Raw genomic sequence first — 20,000 nt, 5'->3', positions numbered from 1 at the left:
GATACTTCGGGAAGAGCTGATGGCCGTGGCGTCACACAGTTAGTTTCATAACTTTAAGTTAGTTTTATAACTTTAAAGTCAACATGTTCACATGTGAACTTGAACACAGTTACACAGAGTGTAGGGCATGTGTTCTAACAGCCACGTAGCTACGGTGAACTACACACGGAACAAATACATCTACGAGGCTCATACATTATATGAACATTTAAAACATAATAATGAAGCGAAGTTAGTAATGCGCATTGTACACACGTACTAAAATGTGAAGAAAACCATGACCGAGAACCGTTGTTAACGTACGTTATCATACTTAATTGTGATGCAGTGTATAAAGCACATATAATTCGTTATGAACCTACCATATAACGCAGAAATAATTCGTTATGAACCAACCGTATAACGCATAAATAATTCGTTCTGAACCTCCCGCATAACGCATAAATAATTCGTTATGAACCAACCGTATAACGCATAAATAATTCGTTACGAACCAACCGTATAACGCATAAATAATTCGTTATGAACCTACCGTATAACGCATAAATAATTCGTTGTGAACCTACCTTATAACGCATAAATAATTCGTTATGAACCTACGGTATAACGCACACAAAATTCGTTACGAACTTACCAGATATCATTAGTCTTAAGTGGACACCATAGAAATCATATTGTAACAACATACAACTATGAAAATATAACAACACACACATATATCACACATATCATAAATATAAGATTATAATACATAATACCTTATATGTGATAGTTAACAGGTCTAACTTAGATCTAACAACGGTTAATGTCTAATCAGAACTTGACTACACCTTCTCCTCATATTTACTCTACATATTTTTGTTTATATATAAATATAAATGTAAATATTTTCCTTCTGTATATACGAAACATTTACCCCCATTGCTACATGCGTAGCTACAATGTACACAGTGGAGGTACGGGCAGCCGAACACCCTACCCGGAAGTAAATGAAAAAAAATAGGTAAATAAATAAATAAATAAATAAATGAAGGAATAGAAAATGAAAAATAAAAATTCTTATACATTAGCGTGGTTGTAGATGCCTTCGTTTTCTTCTGCAGGAATAATCTACAACATGAAAGAGACAAGCCCTGTGTCCTGACATGTATATAACTAATATAAATCGACATTCCTACACACACACACACACACACACACACACACATTTCAATTTCCCATACATACACAGTCCGTTTTTTACCAGTAAAACGCTACTTTCTAATCTCTAATTTCAAAAGCTTCTATTTTCTAGACACCACGGAACTCATATTCTTTTAAATACGACACCTCCCGTTTTCTATAACATTTTGTAATGCATTTGTTTTTAAGTTCGAATTTTCCAAAGTTCAATAACTTGCAGCTTTCCAAATATACGACAGTTTTCTCGTTCATTTCCCTTCCATTTTCTACGACTGCAGCGCCTTCCGTTTTCTACGACTGAAGCGCCTCCCGTTTTCTAAGCTAACGCGTCTCCCGTTTTCTCTTCCAAGTCAGAGAGTTGGTTCCCTTGCTGTGTCCTGGCTACAGGCACATATTTACCGGGGGTAAATGCCTGGCACATAAGGTATGGCTTCCTCGCTAACTTGCTACATGTTCTCGCTAAGTTAGCGCTTCCTTATTTCCCCCGTAACTCGGTGTAGCGGCGAGAAATATGACCAATATCCCCTCAGGGCCAGGAGTTGGCCAAGTTTCCCCCTCCCCAAACAACATCCTTCTTTCTCAATCCTTCCTTCTGGTTATCATATTGCCAACCCCGCTTCCCGTTTTCTCCAGGAGGGGTTTTGATGTCTAAACGACCAATTTCACTGCTGCTGATTTAAATATTGTCTTTTCTTTTTTTTTAAATACATAAATGGAAATATTGAGTCTTGAGCTCTCTCTCTCTCTCTCTCTCTCTCTCTCCCTACTATTTCACAGTTAACCTTTCCACTTCAAATTTCAAAGAGCGTCCTCCCTTGCTGTATTAGAACATTTTCTCGAACATCCCCCCCCCCCCCCCCCGTGAGTAAACATGTTCCAACAAGCGTTCATTTATGATTCTCCCTTTAAGCTACGCTCAACCCTCCTTTGTTTCCATGTATTTCGACCCGTTTCTTTTTCAAAACCTTCTTATTTCCGTAATCCGTCGGTCGCGTGCGGCCTGGGAGCGCGTCGCGTGCGTCCTGGGAGCGCGTCGCGTGCGTCCTGGGAACGCGTCGCGTGCGTTCTTGGAAACGCAAGGCGTATAATTTCCCAGGGCAAGACCGCGGGGGGGGGGGGGTCACCTCGGCAATAGCAAGGCACATCTAATAGCTCCTATTGGCCACCACTGGAACACACCAGTGGACGACCCGTACCACACCACTGGAACACACCAGTGGACGACCCGTACCACACCACTGGAACACACTAGTGGACGACCCGTACCACACCACTGGAACACACTAGTGGACGACCCGTACCACACCACTGGAACACACCAGTGGACGACCCGTACCACACCACTGGAACACACCAGTGGACGACCCGTACCACACCACTGGAACACACTAGTGGACGACCCGTACCACACCACTGGAACACACTAGTGGACGACCCGTACCACACCACTGGAACACACCAGTGGACGACCCGTACCACACCACTGGAACACACCAGTGGACGACCCGTACCACACCACTGGGACACACCAGTGGACGACCCGTACCACACCACTGGAACACACCAGTGGACGACCCGTACCACACCACTGGAACACACCAGTGGACGACCCGTACCACACCACTGGAACACACCAGTGGACGACCCGTACCACACCACTGGAACACACCAGTGGACGACCCGTACCACACCACTGGAACACACTAGTGGACGACCCGTACCACACCACTGGAACACACCAGTGGACGACCCGTACCACACCACTGGAACACACCAGTGGACGACCCGTACCACACCACTGGAACACACCAGTGGACGACCCGTACCACACCACTGGGACACACCAGTGGACGACCCGTACCACACCACTGGAACACACCAGTGGACGACCCGTACCACACCACTGGAACACACCAGTGGACGACCCGTACCACACCACTGGAACACACCAGTGGACGACCCGTACCACACCACTGGAACACACCAGTGGACGACCCGTACCACACCACTGGAACACACTAGTGGACGACCCGTACCACACCACTGGAACACACCAGTGGACGACCCGTACCACACCACTGGAACACACCAGTGGACGACCCGTACCACACCAGTGGACGACCCGTACCGCACCACTGGAACACACTAGGGAACCTCAACTACCAATTAAGTGGAACACTTACCCAAACACAGTGGAGCTACGAGCAGCATGAAGACAGACGAAGGAACGTAACAGATTGCTTGATGGAAAGGCACACCAAGACCTCACGACGGTGAGGTACTCTCTCTCTCTCTCTCTCTCTCTCTCTCTCTCTCAACATACACCAGCGTGAGGCCCGACTCCCCCCCTCCTCCTACCCCCCCCCCCCTCGTACTTCAAGCATGTCCCGCAGTCTGTCATTATAGACACACACACACACACACACACGTACACACACGCACACACGTACACACACGCACACACGTACACACACACACACACACACGTACACACGTACTCCTTGTAGTACAGAGTACAAACGTGTCATTACAGAGACGGGCCGGCACACACCACATTACCCACTATACAACACTACCATTCCTGACCCCACACCTGACCTCTGACCCCGGCACCTGACCCACCCACACGTAACCTCTGACCCCGGCACCTGACCCACCCCCCTCCCCACATAACCTCTGACCCCGGCACCTGACCCACCCACACGTAACCTCTGACCCCGGCACCTGACCCACCCACCACATAACCTCTGACCCCGGCACCTGACCCACCCCCCTCCCCACATAACCTCTGACCCCGGCACCTGACCCACCCACACGTAACCTCTGACCCCGGCACCTGACCCACCCACCACATAACCTCTGACCCCGGCACCTGACCCACCCACACGTAACCTCTGACCCCGGCACCTGACCCACCCACCACATAACCTCTGACCCCGGCACCTGACCCACCCCCACATGTAACCTCTGACCCCGGCACCTGACCCACCCCCCTCCCCACATAACCTCTGACCCCGGCACCTGACCCACCCCCCTCCCCACATAACCTCTGACCCCGGCACCTGACCCACCCCCCCATCCCATACATAACCTCTGACCCCGGCACCTGACCCACCCCCCTCCCCTCATAACCTCTGACCCCGGCACCTGACCCACCCCCCTCCCCTCATAACCTCTGACCCTTGATTACGTCTCGACCATCACCAGACCTCAGAAACAAGACAGACAGACATACAGACACACTCAGAATGACATAAAGACAAACACAGACACACACACAGAGACTAACAGGACACAGACAGAGACATAGACAGATTGACAGACACACAGACAGACAGAGAAATTGACAGGCACACAGACAGACAGACAGACAATGGGAAGGAGGAAGAATAATTCTGTACAAGTTGACATGGACGACCTTTCCTCTGGTTCATAAAGTTACCCTCCCTCACCCACACCTTCTCCCCCCCCAGCCCCGCCCCCCTCCTTCCCCTGGTAAGGTCACGCTCTTCAGGAGATGGGGGGGAGGGGGGGAGGGGGGGCTGGGCTGGGGGGGAATGGGGGATCGACCCATGGAGGGGGTAAGGGCTGAGGTAGATGGTGAGGAAGCCACTGGTCCACGCGCCATCTTCCTTCGCCGAAGGAAACAGACGCTGGAGGGCGGCCGAGGAGCGCCTCCGATGATTGGTCGGCAGCTGCCAGGGTGCGGACCAATCAAACCCCCCCCGGTTTTCATTTCCTCCTCCCGTTGTGACAGCCAATCACAGGAGGGCTCTTATTTTATCGTCAGTCGGGGAAACCAATCACGCGAGGCCTCGTATTTACCCGCTTGTCCCGCTATCCAATTATAGGCAGGGTTTTATTTACTCCCTGTCCGCGGGAACCAATCACCGCTGACCTCTCATTCCTAGGTCTGCCGCGGGAACCAATCACCTCTGAGCTCTCATTCATCCGTCCCTCACTGGAACCAGTCACTGCTGGCCTCTTATTCCTCACAGGGTACTAACCAATTACAGGGAAGATCTTTACGTGCACCGCCAGGGAACCAATCACATCCAAGCTATCATATGCTCTTCCTGTGAAGGAGCCAATCACAGCAACGCTCAGAAAAATGTTTGTCTCGCTGACCAATCACTCCAGCCATGACGTCATCGTCCACACAAGAACCAATCACAGGCGGACACTTTGTTTACCTGTTAAACACACCAATCACACGACGTCAAAGAAAACGAGAGCGATGGTTTTACCAACCAAATCCAAGCTTAATAAACCAACCAAAACCCAAGCTTAATAAACCAACCAAAACCCAACCAGCTTAATAAACCAACCAAAACCCAAGCTTAATAAACTAACCCAAACCCAAGCTTAATAAACCAACCAAAACCCAAGCTTAATAAACCAACCAAAGCCCAAGCTTAATAAACTAACCCAAACCCAAGCTTAATAAACCAACCAAAACCCAAGCTTAATAAACCAACCGAAACCCAAGCTTAATAAACCAACCGAAACCCAAGCTTAATAAACCAACCGAAACCTAAGCTTAATAAACCAACCAAAGCCCAAGCTTAATAAACCAACCAAAACCCAAGCTTAATAAACCAACCAAAACCTAAGCTTAATAAGCCAACTAAACCCAAACTTAGCGAACCAACTGGACCCAAGCTTAATAAACCAACCGAAACCTAAGCTTAATAAACCCACCAAAACCCAAGCTTAATAAACCAACCAAAACCTAAGCTTAATAAGCCAACTAAACCCAAACTTAGCGAACCAACTGGACCCAAGCTTAATAAACCAACCGAAACCCAAGCTTAATAAAACCAACCGAAACCCAAGCTTAATAAACCAACCGAAACCCAAGCTTAATAAACCAACCCAAACCCAAGCTTGATCAAGCCATGATGGGGAACACCCCCCCCCCCTGTAGTTAAATGTGTGGATCATTGCAACTGTTCTTATGGCCGTCATGCACACCCTTACACAACACACCAGCTCGCGTGCGTGCGTGCGTCCCTCACACATCCTGGGACACCACGCCTGGGACACACATCCTGGGACACCACGCCCTGTGTACATACATGTTAAGCCTGGGACATTGTAAAGTTATCCCGGAGCATCTTCAGATAGAGATAAACATTGGGACATCGTCATCTGGGACATCTGTTGATGTCAGATCCATGGATAAACCATGGGACATCATAAAGATAATCTGGGACATCTGCTGATGTCAGATACATATATAAACCATGGGACATCATAAAGATAATCTGGGATATCTGTTGACGTCCCATGGATAAACCATGGGACATCATAATCTGGGACATCTGTTGATGTTAGATACATAGATAAATCTTGGGACATCTGTTGATATCAAATACATAGATAAACACTGGGACATCATATGAATGATCTGGGACATCTGTTGATGTCAGATACATAGATAAACAATGGGACATCATAAGATAATCTGGGACATCTGTTGACGTCCTGGCACAAGTGTCAGGCAGTAGAATAATGATATTTTAGAGTAACATTTTATACGGGGTTTCTAAAGTGGACTGGTTGATGCAGGGTTTCTAAAGAGGACTGGTTGATACGGGGTTTCTAAAGTGGACTGGTTGATACAGGGTTTCTAAAGAGGACTGGTATATAAGGGGTTTCTAATGTGGACTGGTATATACAGGGTTTCTACCTAGTCTTCCACGTGATGAATGCCGTGGCAGGGAGGGTATGTTGTGGGCTGAGTGGGTCAGTATTGGAAGATGGGCATACTGGGTGGGCTGGGTGGGTCAGTACTGGGAAGTGGGTGGGCTGGGTGGGTCAGTACTGGGAAGTGGGTGGGCTGGGTGGGTCAGTACTGGGAGGTGGATGGGCTGGGTGGGTCAGTACTGGGAGGTGGACATGCTAGGTGGGCTGGGTAGGTCAGGACTGGAAGGTGGGCATGCTGGGCATGCTGGGTAAGTACCGGGTGGTGGGTTGGCTGGGTCAGTACTGGGAGGTGGGCATGCTGGGTGGGTTGGCTGGGTGGGTGGGTACTCACCCTCGCTGGAAGAGGTCAACGTTGTAGAACTTGTGGATGTGTAGCGCCAGTTCGATGGTGGCTTGAAGTTCTCCCATGGTGCTCCAGGGTCGTAGCTACCGCCTCCTCCTCCTCCTCCTCCTCCTCCTGCTGGTGCCTCCTCCTCCTCTTCTTCCTCCTCCTCCTCCTTCAAGTCGTACCAGACTCCCAGTCGTCTGTGGTCGTCCTCCGTCACTCACAACACCCGGGTTGTCGTGCACGAGCCACAGCACTCCCTACCCCTCACACTTATAACCCCCCTCACTTTACGGATCCACTTTACTGAGGCTTGTAGCCACACTTTTATGATCTGGTTTGAGTTCCTGTTTTACTTTATATGTTTCAGCACTGTATCGCTCGTCTTCACTGACTTGTCTCTCTTCTTTTTTCCTGCCACGTTAACACGTCTTTCCTTCTTACTGTTTGTCTCGCACTCACATATGACCTCACGCACGTCCGTCCCTTCCCCCCTGGTCGCTTAGCGTCCCTGGAGCGCTCGTCTCGCGTGCAAATGTCTGGGGACGCCTCCCGAAATCGTCCCCAAAAAAAGGTCCCAGATGGTCCTTCCTTCCCCACCGGCCCCCACCCCGCGTCCCGTCTCAAGACGCTGAGGCTTCACAGACAAAAAGAGAAAAAAAAGGGAACAAAGAACACGTGAGGTTTGGGGCTCAGAAGGGATCTTCGAATCAGATGAGGTTGAGGGAAGATGGTCCAGAGGACGACGTGTATATATACAGGTGGGGAGATGACCCGTCTACAGCCTCCAGCGGGACGAGTCCACAAGGACCCAGCGAGGTAAGAGGACTACAAGATAGCCTGAGCGCGCAGTGAGGCAGGTCAAGTTCCACCCGCCAGCGAGGGAGAGGACGTCCGCCAGGGGAAGCAACGTGGTTTACACCTCAGCCTTGGGCGCCTACCGTCTCACATAACATAGTCACAAACCCTCCCCAGGAGGAGCACTTGCACCGCGGCTGTTTTTGAGGAGGATAATGATGCCGCTGCTGCTGCCGCTACTACTGCCGCAGCTGCTGCCGCAGCCGCTGCCGCAGCCGCCGCCGCTGCTGCTGGCCAAGTCCACCACACACATGTTCCTCAGCTTTAAGTACGGCCACTCGTCCGACACCCGAGACCGTCGCCTAACTTGGACTCCTCCTCCAAGGTTCACTGGTCCTCCAGGAAGACGTTTGCCCAAGTGCTAGAGGGAGGGCGACGGGTGGCTGACCCACACGTTTAATCTGTGGATGTCACTCACCCATCCTTACCCATGGGTGAGTCTCTTACACTGGTGAGTAAACATGACAGCCCCGGTACAACACTTTCTTACATATATGGAACTTCCACCTCGCGTGTGTATGTATATATGTATGTTTCTATATGTATATATATGTGGAAACAGTTGTGTGGTGTGCGATGAACACCACCACGTCAGGTAACGCTGGCTGAGGTCAGGATGACGTCACGGGACGAGCTGAGGTCAGGATGACGTCACGGGAGTGGCTGAGCTCAGCGCGATGTCAAAGGGCATCGCCTGAGGGTCAGCAGGGGTGGTGACGGCCAGGTCACGCTGGCTGAGGTCAGCGTGACATCAGTGTACAGTGACTGACGTCAGCAAGGGAAACACACATTCTCTCTCTCTCTCTTTCTCTCTCTCTCTCTATCTATCTATCTCTCTCTCTCTCTTTCTCCAGCAGTTTTGATTGAGTATCACATATTTCATGAGAGTTCATGGTGCGTCTTGCCTCAGGTCAGGCGGGATGAAGGACCAGCTGGGACCCGTGCCGCCCACTGGCCCCCCCTCCTGGCCACAGCTCGCTGTAGGGGGGCGCCGACCGCCCACATCTGCCAAAATGAAAACAAAAACACACCTCGTCAGGTCTCAGGTCTGGAAACAGGAAAACTTGACAATTCCTAATAACACAAAACTGTATATAAAAACAAAACTACAACACAAAATATTTCATACAACATATAAAATATTCTCTAAAGTTAAATATAAGGTTACCTTAAGATATAAATAATTTTCCCCGTACAGACGAGTCAAACTTACATAATCTCATAGAAAGGACAATTCCCAACTCTTCGCGTGATGGCTATTTCACTAATGTCATGAGCTTGAAATGAACTGGTTCATCACATTATACACCACACACACACATCCATCCAGGTGGCCACTACAACTGTCACACACATACGGGACAATCTGTGCCAGTAATGGCACACCAAAGCGCACCCGAATCCAAACTGTGCCAATAATGGCACACCAAAGCGCACCCGAATCCAAACTGTGCCAATAATGGCACACCGAGCTCACCCGAATCCAATCTGTGCCAATAATGGCGCACCGAAATCCAACCTGTGCCAATAATGGCACACCGAGCGCACCGAAATCCAACCTGTGCCACTAATGGCATCTTACGAACAAGTTGTTACTGGCTTCAAGAATCTGTGGCAGGTTTGAGTTGGCGAATCGTTAACCATAATTATAATCATGTTATTATCCAATCCACCAGAGACAATATCATGAGTCGTGTGGAAAAGTAAACACTCTTAGCGAAGTTGTTAAGCAAAGTCAACTATTTTCTGATAAGTCTGGGAAATATAAATGACAATATTAACATGGCAAATAAGCTGTCAAATTCATAACTCACTGCTAACTTACGCTAACTTCCAGAGTCGAGTTGTTCATGGAAAAGGAAAGGATATATATATATGTGTATATATATATATATATATATATATATATATATATATATATATATATATATATATATATATAGAGTGAATTGGAGCGATGTGGTATACAGGGGTTGACGTGCTGTCAGTGGATTGAATCAAGGCATGTGAAGCGTCTGGGGTAAACCATGGAAAGCTGTGTAGGTATGTATATTTGCGTGTGTGGATGTGTGTATGTACATGTGTATGGGGGGGGGGGTTGGGCCATTTCTTTCGTCTGTTTCCTTGCGCTACCTCGCAAACGCGGGAGACAGCGACAAAGTATAAAAAAAAAAAAAAAAAAAATATATATATATATATATATATATATATATATATATATATATATATATATATATATAGTATGTTTACCAAATGGCGTCCTAGCTTCGTCTCCTCGATGTACATCAACTGAATGTATATTTCTCTCTTGTGTCTCCCCTGATGATGTGATTATTACACGAAAGTGCACTTGGGAACTTATCGTGTTTTATTTTCCCCGTGGACTCAAAGGAATATCTTGATCGCGCGCAAAATTGTGATCCTTTCCAATATATACACGCACACACACACACACACACATATATATATATATATATATATATATATATATATATATATATATATATATATATATATATATATATGATAATCTACAGTCGAACACAGCCACCCGCTACACCCCAGGCAATGTTGGGGCAAGAGAAAGAAGGGAAGGCCACTTCATGGCCACTTAAAAACTCCCAAATTAATTAGGAGAATCTTGAAATATCAAGGCGGAAAATCCGGAGACTAACTCCCCCCCGCGCCCCGTGTGGGGTGAGGAGCGAGGGTTGGGGAGTTACCTCCCCTGGGGAGTCAAGCTTGCGCCCCGCCGCCCGCCCGCCCAGCCAATCACCGCCTCGCTGGCCCCAGTTAGGATGGCGTTCCCGCGATGTGATTGGCCAAGCGCTGAGAGCCACGTGGTGCGAGAACACCATGAAATAAACTGTACGTACGTAAACACGTCATGAAAACGTATAACGAAATGTAATACTTGTGGATAATTCCTATGTACCCTCAACTTCCCGTTTTCTTTTCATCTGGGGCGGTATTGGCAATTTGCATACCTCATCCTCAGTGAACCTGGTCTGTCTAATAATGATTATAATCGCTATTTTACTCAATATTTAGATATGTGATTATCAGGGTGAGAAACTACCTGTATAGAAGAACTAATAAGCAATTTGACATTTATAAATCTTTTATATATATATATATATATATATATATATATATATATATATATATATATATATATATATATATATGTGTGTGTGTGTGTGTGTGTGTGTGTGTGTGGTGGTTGGCCATTCTTTCGTCTGTTTCATTGCGCTACCTCGCTAACGCGGGAGACAACGTGAGGAAGGTGATTATAAGTTGACGTTTGACGACTATAATGACCCAAGCATCAACCACCACCTTACACGTCATCAGTAAAGGTATCGTAACGGTCAATCCTCGTGTGGTTACCCTCCACACGGACGATACGTGAAGCAGCATCAGTTAGGCAGGAGGCATCTTGAGGGAGCTGGGGTCAAAATGATACCCGGAGATCAGAATGGGAAGCAGTATCATGAGACAGACGATGGGCTGCAGGGTTAATATGACAGAAGTTTTTTTCTATGGATTCCATTCTGGGTAAAAGACACGTAATAAGTACTCCAAAATGGAGGACGAGGAATGCTACAGCCGATGCGAAAGAAAATAAATGTGGCATCAACACAACCTCACCAGCTCCTGGGAGATCATACACAGCTTCCAGGGTAGAGCAGAGGAATGCGTTATGGCCAATATGTTCATCATATCAGCGCAGGGATGACCTCCAGGGTCATGACCCCTAGCAGGTGGCAGGCCTGTAACCCAACCCAGCGTTGAAATGGAGAGACTGGAAGACATGACGCTGCCCGAATGAAGCGAGGGAAAGATATGGTCAAGTGTGAGGGTAAGTACTGGAGGGGAGGGAGGTTATACCATGATAAGTGGTCAACGTGATGGTTAACAGGGTTCGGCGGAGGAAGTGGTGTCCTTCACGGATACATGAAACACTGGTGGTGGCAAGCGACAGCCCTGGTGCACACCACTGGTGGTGGCAAGCGACAGCCCTGGTGGACACCACTGGTGGTGGCAAGCGACAGCCCTGGTGCACACCACTGGTGGTGGCAAGCGACAGCCCTGGTGGACACCACTGGTGGTGGCAAGCGACAGCCCTGGTGGACACCACTGGTGGTGGCAAGCGACAGCCCTGGTGGACACCACTGGCGGTGGCAAGCGACAGCCCTGGTGGACACCACTGGTGGTGGCAAGCGACAGCCCTGGTGGACACCACTGGTGGTGGCAAGCGACAGCCCTGGTGGACACCACTGGTGGTGGCAAGCGACAGCCCTGGTGGACACCACTGGTGGTGGCAAGCGACAGCCCTGGTGGACACCACTGGTGGTGCCGGGGAAGAAGGAAGAGGGAGGTTGCCACCATCGATTACCCACACCCACTCCTCCGATGAAATGACTGGACAGGAAGCTATGCAGTAGAAAACGGATAGAAACACAGGAGAAAACGGAGACAAACACAGGAAGCTATGCAGTAGAAAACGGTGAGAAACAATAGAAAACGGAGATAAACACAGGAAGCTATGCAGTAGAAAACGGATAGAAACACAGGAGAAAACGGAGACAAACACAGGAAGCTATGCAGTAGAAAACGGTGAGAAACACAATAGAAAACGGAGATAAACACAGGAAGCTATGCAGTAGAAAACGGATAGAAACACAGGAGAAAACGGAGACAAACACAGGAAGCTATGCAGTAGAAAACGGTGAGAAACACAATAGAAAACGGAGATAAACACAGGAAGCTATGCAGTAGAAAACGGATAGAAACACAGGAGAAAACGGAGACAAACACAGGAAGCTATGCAGTAGAAAACGGTGAGAAACACAATAGAAAACGGAGATAAACACAGGAAGCTATGCAGTAGAAAACGGATAGAAACACAGGAGAAAACGGAGACAAACACAGGAAGCTATGCAGTAGAAAACGGTGAGAAACACAATAGAAAACGGAGATAAACACAGGAAGCTATGCAGTAGAAAACGGATAGAAACACAGGAGAAAACGGAGACAAACACAGGAAGCTATGCAGCAGAAAACGGTGAGAAACACAATAGAAAACGGAGATAAACACAGGAAGCTATGCAGTAGAAAACGGATAGAAACACAGGAGAAAACGGAGACAAACACAGGAAGCTATGCAGTAGAAAACGGTGAGAAACAATAGAAAACGGAGATAAACACAGGAAGCTATGCAGTAGAAAACGGAGAAACACAATAGAAAACGGAGATAAACACAGGAAGCTATGCAGTAGAAAACGGAAACAGAAAGCTATGCAGTAGAAAACGGAAACACAGGAAGCTACGCAGTAGAAAACGGAGAGAAACACAGGAAGCTATGCAGTAGAAAACGGAAAGAAACGCAGGAACCTACGCGTTAGAGAACGAAGATAAAAAATAAAGGTTTAGTCGATAAAAAAAAAAAAAATTACGTGTTTTTACCATGTCGAATAATTGGAGGGTTGGAGGATGATGATAACAGATGTGTGTTTACAGTGTTGTGTGTAGACTGTTGTCATGACCTATAAACTGTTATCATCATCATTATTATCATGATCAGTGGATGCCTTGTGGAAGGGAAAACTAAGAGAAGATCCCCCACAATGAGACACAAGAATCAGAGAACTTGCACAAACAAAAAAAAAAAAAAAAGGAAAAATAAATATGTTTTAGCGTATTAAGGTTGTTGCACGAAGCTGACATTGTCATAATTACATTTTCATAAATATGCCAAACGTTCAGCTGGCCAATAGATGGCAGGCGGAGCAACTCAGTTGACACATGAAAAATACATGAAAGTCAGTCAAGAAAAACAGTGACGCAATCTTAATACGTTAGTGACGCAAATATTGAGAATATAAAAACGCAAGGTAAGAAATGAAGAACAAAGGTGATGAGAGAAAAAAAAAACAAGAGGAGACTACATTAACTAGGTCATATAAGACCAAGACTACAAAAAAAACTAAAAGGAAAAACAATATTGCTTAAGTTTCCCCTGACGTCATAAAACGGCATCCAACACACAGACGAACACACACACACACACACACACACACACACACACACACACAAGGCTGTCAACACAAAGTTTTATGGATTTCACATTTTCAAAATGGCCGGGATAATTTCTTACATCCATTACAGTTACTAGACTTACACAACGTATTCAAACAGAAATACATCCTTTGGGTAATAATAATGCCACCTAATTTCTATTCTCAACTTTAAGTTGGCTGATTGGAGTAATGAGTTTTGCAGAACACACCTGGGTGGGTGAGGAAGCGTAGGAGGAACATTACATATATATATATATATATATATATATATATATATATATATATATATATATATATATATATGATGTGATTATTACACGAAAGTGCACTTGGGAACTTTTCGGGTTTCATTTTCCCCGTGGACTCAAGGAATATATATATATATATATATATATATATATATATATATATATATATATATATATATATATATATATATATATTGTGAAAAAGGAGGTCAAGCTTCACAGGGGTCATGACCTCGCCCCCATCCCCTGGCCAGGGGTCCACTGACCTCACATTTTCTTTGAATTTCCCCCTCCTTCCGGGGGCCTCACACGGCTTGTAAACCTTCCTTCCTGCAGGTGTAGCGGTGGCTTCTGTCCCTAATAGACGGTTCCTTCATGTACCTGCTGCAGTGGTGGCTACTGTCCCCACTAAGCGACGCTGGTCGTTAAATCCACCTTAATCTTTTTTCACTAAATCAAAAATAACAAAAATAAAAAAAACCATGGTAACAGTTTCCACAGTTCTTGTCTAACACTTTACTATACAAGTCTATAGGACAGTGTGTGTAGTTAGAACTCACTCCACGTTGCATTCATCATGACCTTCGTCATGACCCGCTGACCTTAACCAAACCACCCCATCCCAGGTCATCATCATCATCCACACTAGGATGTAACCAAACCACCCCATCCCAGGTCATCATCATCATCCACACTAGGATGTAACGTAGCCAGTTAACACGACGCCTAAATGGCTTATCTGGGAACTGCTGGAACACATGTGAACACTGCCGAGGTTAAATGGTGATGTGTTACAGTCTGTTTACTAAATTTACATATAGTAAAGCAATGCATAATTGCCTATGTTAATTAGTTCAAGGGTTACAACCACTGTATAAAAATAGACTGACGTTAAAATAACTATATGAAAACGTTTGTTTCCATCATATATATATATATATATATATATATATATATATATATATATATATATATATATATATATATATATATATATAAATATATTCCTATGAGTCCACAGGGAAAATGAATATCTTGATCACGCGCAAAATTGTGATCCTTTCCAATATATATATATATATATATATATATATATATATATATATATATATATATATATATATATATATTTCCCTGGGGATAGGGGAGAAAGAATACTTCCCACGTATTCCCTGCGTGTCGTAGAAGGCGACTAAAAGGGAAGGGAGCGGGGGGCTGGAAATCCTCCCCTCTCGTTTTTTTTTTTTTTTTTTTTTTTTGATTTTCCAAAAGAAGGAACAGAGAAGAGGGCCAGGTGAGGATATTCCCTCAAAGGCCCAGTCCTCTGTTCTTAACGCTACCTCGCTATCGCGGGAAATAGCGAATAGTATGAAAAAAAAAAAAAAAAAAAAAAATATATATATATATATATATATATATATATATATATATATATATATATATATATATATATAAAGAACTTACAAAATATAAATATAGTGAAAAATCTTACACTCTACACTTTCCATTTCCTACGCAATCGTGTCAGAAATCTCAAATTCAAAAAGTCATATAAATTCTAAGTTGCCTTCACACATCACATGCAGGAGGCTGATCCCCAATACGAGTCGTCTATCATGACAGCAAACAGTTCATAAATAATACTCTCATCACAAGACACACTTACGCAACCCTTCAAACAGTCACCAAGAAAATACATTTAAAAAGGTATATATAAAAAAAAAAAATGGGTAAAATTTCAAATTCAAATTACGTTTTACAGGGCGAACTAGACGAAAAATGTCACGGAGGATAAAAGATGTAAATTGGGTAAATCTTTTACACAGCCAGACTCATGGTTTTGTCTGAAGTTCTTCACTATAATTTGAACAAACTTAAAGAGGAAAAAAAAAAAAAGGAAAGATGTGCAACTCGCCCTTTATGTGTTATGTGACAAACCCCATCGGGCCGGGCTTTATATATATATATATTTTTTTTTTTTTCATACTATTCGCTATTTCCCGCGATAGCGAGGTAGCGTTAAGAACAGAGGACTGGGCCTTTGAGGGAATATCCTCACCTGGACCTCTTCTCTGTTCCTTCTTTTGGAAAATTAAAAAAAAAAAACAAAAAACGAGAGGGGAGGATTTCCAGCCCCCCACTCCCTTCCCTTTTAGTCGCCTTCTACGACACGCAGGGAATACGTGGGAAGTATTCTTTCTCCCCTATCCCCAGGGAAATATATATATATATATATATATATATATATATATATATATATATATATATATATATATATATATATAACTGAATTATATTTCTTGTATATCCCCTGATGATGTAATTATTGCACGAAAGTGCACTTGGGAACATCGTGTTTCATTTCCCCGTGGACTCTTAGGAATATATATATATATATATATATATATATATATATATATATATATATATATATATATATATATATATATATATATATATATATATCGAGGACTTCACTGGTGAAGTGTCTTTCGGTAAGGCTGTATCATCGTCACTGAACGGAAAAAAAAGAAATACAGTTTTGCCATTGCTAAAGAGTCCCTCCCTTCCCTGCTACTGATTGTGGCTACACGCATTCGCTCATTCGTCACCAGAGAAGCCAATGGTGGCCTTGGAATACGGTACATGTCTCTCCCAGTAGCCTTAGTCACACACACGAAGAAAGCTTGGTTATCTAACCTATGACAACATAGCAGTAAAATATATATATATATATATATATATATATATATATATATATATATATATATATATATATATATCACTGAAGTGTTCTGATAGCACTGATCAGATAGGTGTGAGAAGAAGAAAAACAACAGAACACAATGGATTCATATCTAGGTGTGGGAGGAAGAAGAGAATCTTTGCCGTAGTGAGTGTTGATAAAATTGTCAGGCGCCCTTACTGCTTTGGAAGTGAAAAAAATGCTGAAACCAATTAAAAATCGTGGCATTCAGCCATTCGAACACCTCTCAGTAAATAACAAAAATAAAACAAAAAACATTCATTAGTAACAACCAAGACATTTTTTAAAGCTGAGATAAAATCTAACATTAATTCAGGTAAAATTAAAGTAAATTTGTAAACGCGCGCGTCTCAGACATGGTGCACAAGGTAAACAGAAGATAGAACATTTCACTATGTTTCTGAAACCATGGCGGACACAGAGAATATCAGGAGACTCCTGAATTTCAGGCCAGTCGCCAGTACTTTACTGAAAGCACTGAAAGGGGGAAAATACGAGTCATTGGATGGTATGTAGTGAAGGTTGTTAAACCTCGTCAAGTCATAAGCTTATACGTACATTGGCCAAATATAATTTTGTATGATCCAAACGCGTCATAATGAACCAACACCAGGAACAGACTATGTCCATAATTTGGAGAGAGGGTAACGTGAAAACTTACAGATATCGAAAAGAAAGAAAAAAATATATTGGTTACTCCGAAAGAAATTAGAGAAAATGGGAGGTCTGTGCCATACTATAGAGAATGGTATATAGATGGAATACTAGGGATGACAGTGAATGAAACACAAGATGAAGTACCGAGGTGATACCAAAGTGAATGAAACAGAAAACGGTACAATGATGTGATCCTGTAGTAAATGAAACGGAAAAGAGAGAAGTGAAATGAAACTGAAGTGAATGAAGCAGGAAATGATAAATGATGAGACAATGAAGTGAATGAAATAGATTATGAGTGAGAGTCATGTCCATGAAACAGAGAATGGACTACTATGGAGAATATATGACAAAGAAGATGGGGTACTTAGGGGATACAACGTGAACGAAAAGGAAAACGGACGGATGATACGACAGAAAACGGACTATTAGGCTGTTAGCAAAGTAAATAATGCAGAAAACGGGGTACTGGTTGCAAACCAACAGGACGGAGAAAACAGAGGTGATACTAAAGTCCCTGAAACAGAAAATGGAGAAATGATCTTGAAGAGAATGACATCATAAATAACCGAGTACTGAGGTAAATAAGTAGATGTGTATGAAGAATATCCATAAAGGAGATTATTCTCACATAATGTTTACGTATATTCTCTCCTCTTCCTATTTTTTCTCTAGTTTCCTTCTCTCATTCTGTTCCAATCAAGTCCCCCCTCAAAAATTCGTTTCCGCTCGACCGAGCGGGGTGTTTGGCGCCAAATTTTATTTCGACACTTGAGAAGATTTTACAGAGACTGGCTGGGTAGGTCGACAGTTTTAAGAAGGAGAGCAAGGCGTTGGAGGACCCTATTGTGCTAAGCATGAAAACTGACTCTCTCTCTCTCTCTCTCTCTCTCTCTCTCTCTCTCTCTCTCTCTCTCTCTCTCTCTCCTTTGATCAGTCTGTGAAAGTGATGGTTTTGTTTATTCGCCCTAACTAACTCAAAATTGGTTGATCATTACACTGATTTTTAATTTCTTGGCTTTGTATCTGTTTTTAGGGGATGTAACATCTTTGCAGTCAATGAGTTGAAATCTGGAGGTCTTATATATATATTATGGGAAAGGATCACAATTTTGCGCGTGATTAAGATATTCCTATGAGTCCACGGGAAAAATGAAACACGAAAAGTTCCCAAGTGCACTTTCGTGTAATAATCACATCATCAGGGGAGACATCGAAGAGACGAAGCTAGGGCGAAACTAGCTAGCGGCCTCTAGCAATTCGTAGTAAGTTTATTGATTATATTCTTACGCACAGAAACTACATACAAAACGTACGTACATTTTCAATCAATGATTACGGATTCCTTATACACGTCGAGTCATAATATTCATTATCGGTCTTTTATACTTTATCAATAAATCACATTTAATAAAAACATATCTAAAGAAGTTTTGTGGAAACATTTCAAGGAAGGAATGCCAGCAATTTACATACTTTACTACCAGTGTTGATTTCTGCATCGCTCATTGATCCACTTCACCTTCCACGTTCGGTTACTATGTTCAACCCTTCGTGAACAAAGATAGGCTCTATGAACACGACGGTAAGACCCGTGGGTAAGTAGGCATGACCTTTTAAAAAAAAAAAAGGCCCGGGTCAAAGGGCAGAGCAGCAGCACGCGCAACTCCCCCCCCTCGTAAAAAAGGGCCAGTCCCTGTCATGATGGTGGAGCGGTGTGTGTGTGGGGAGAGAGAGAGAGAGGGAGGGAGGTGGAGGAGGTGGAGAAGCCGCTGCTGGTGGTGCAGCAGTAGACCGGGCGACGCCTTGCCTTGCCAGACAGCTTGACGACGGCATGACGGGGAGGCAGGCAGGGAGGCAGGGGGGAGGTACAGACATGCATGGCACTCTGACATTACAGACAGAGAGGGAGGTGGTGGAGGGGTGAGTGGCCTGCTGGCGTGAGGCTCCGGCTAGAACAACAACAACAAGAACAACAATAAACCGTCACACACACACACACACACACACACACACACCCAGGGGGGGACTTTCCCTCACTACTACTGCTACTTCATGCACACAACCCCCCCCTCCCTCCCTCCCTCCACTACCACTGCTGCTGCTACCACACACCACACACCACCACAACGACTACTGTTCCCACTACCACACACCACCACCACCACAAC

The 20,000-nt window shown here is 44.7% G+C and overlaps 1 protein-coding gene across 1 annotated transcript in view; it reads right to left on the bottom strand.

Moving 5' to 3' along the window:
• The window catches only part of LOC139758941 (uncharacterized), a 222,005-nt gene that overhangs the window by 183,133 nt on the left and 18,872 nt on the right, over window positions 1–20,000 (bottom strand). The window contains exon 2 of the mRNA XM_071680756.1: window positions 7,223–9,079. Coding sequence (XP_071536857.1) covers window positions 7,223–7,299 — 77 coding nt within the window. The 5' untranslated portion in view covers window positions 7,300–9,079. The remainder of the gene's footprint in view (window positions 1–7,222; window positions 9,080–20,000) is intronic.

This window comes from Panulirus ornatus, chromosome 32 (assembly GCF_036320965.1).
Source record: "Panulirus ornatus isolate Po-2019 chromosome 32, ASM3632096v1, whole genome shotgun sequence".
In the NCBI taxonomy this organism is placed as follows: Eukaryota; Metazoa; Arthropoda; class Malacostraca; order Decapoda; family Palinuridae; genus Panulirus; species Panulirus ornatus.
The sequence above is the reverse complement of the archived record's forward strand: the minus strand, read 5'-3'. Positions and strand labels throughout refer to the sequence as shown.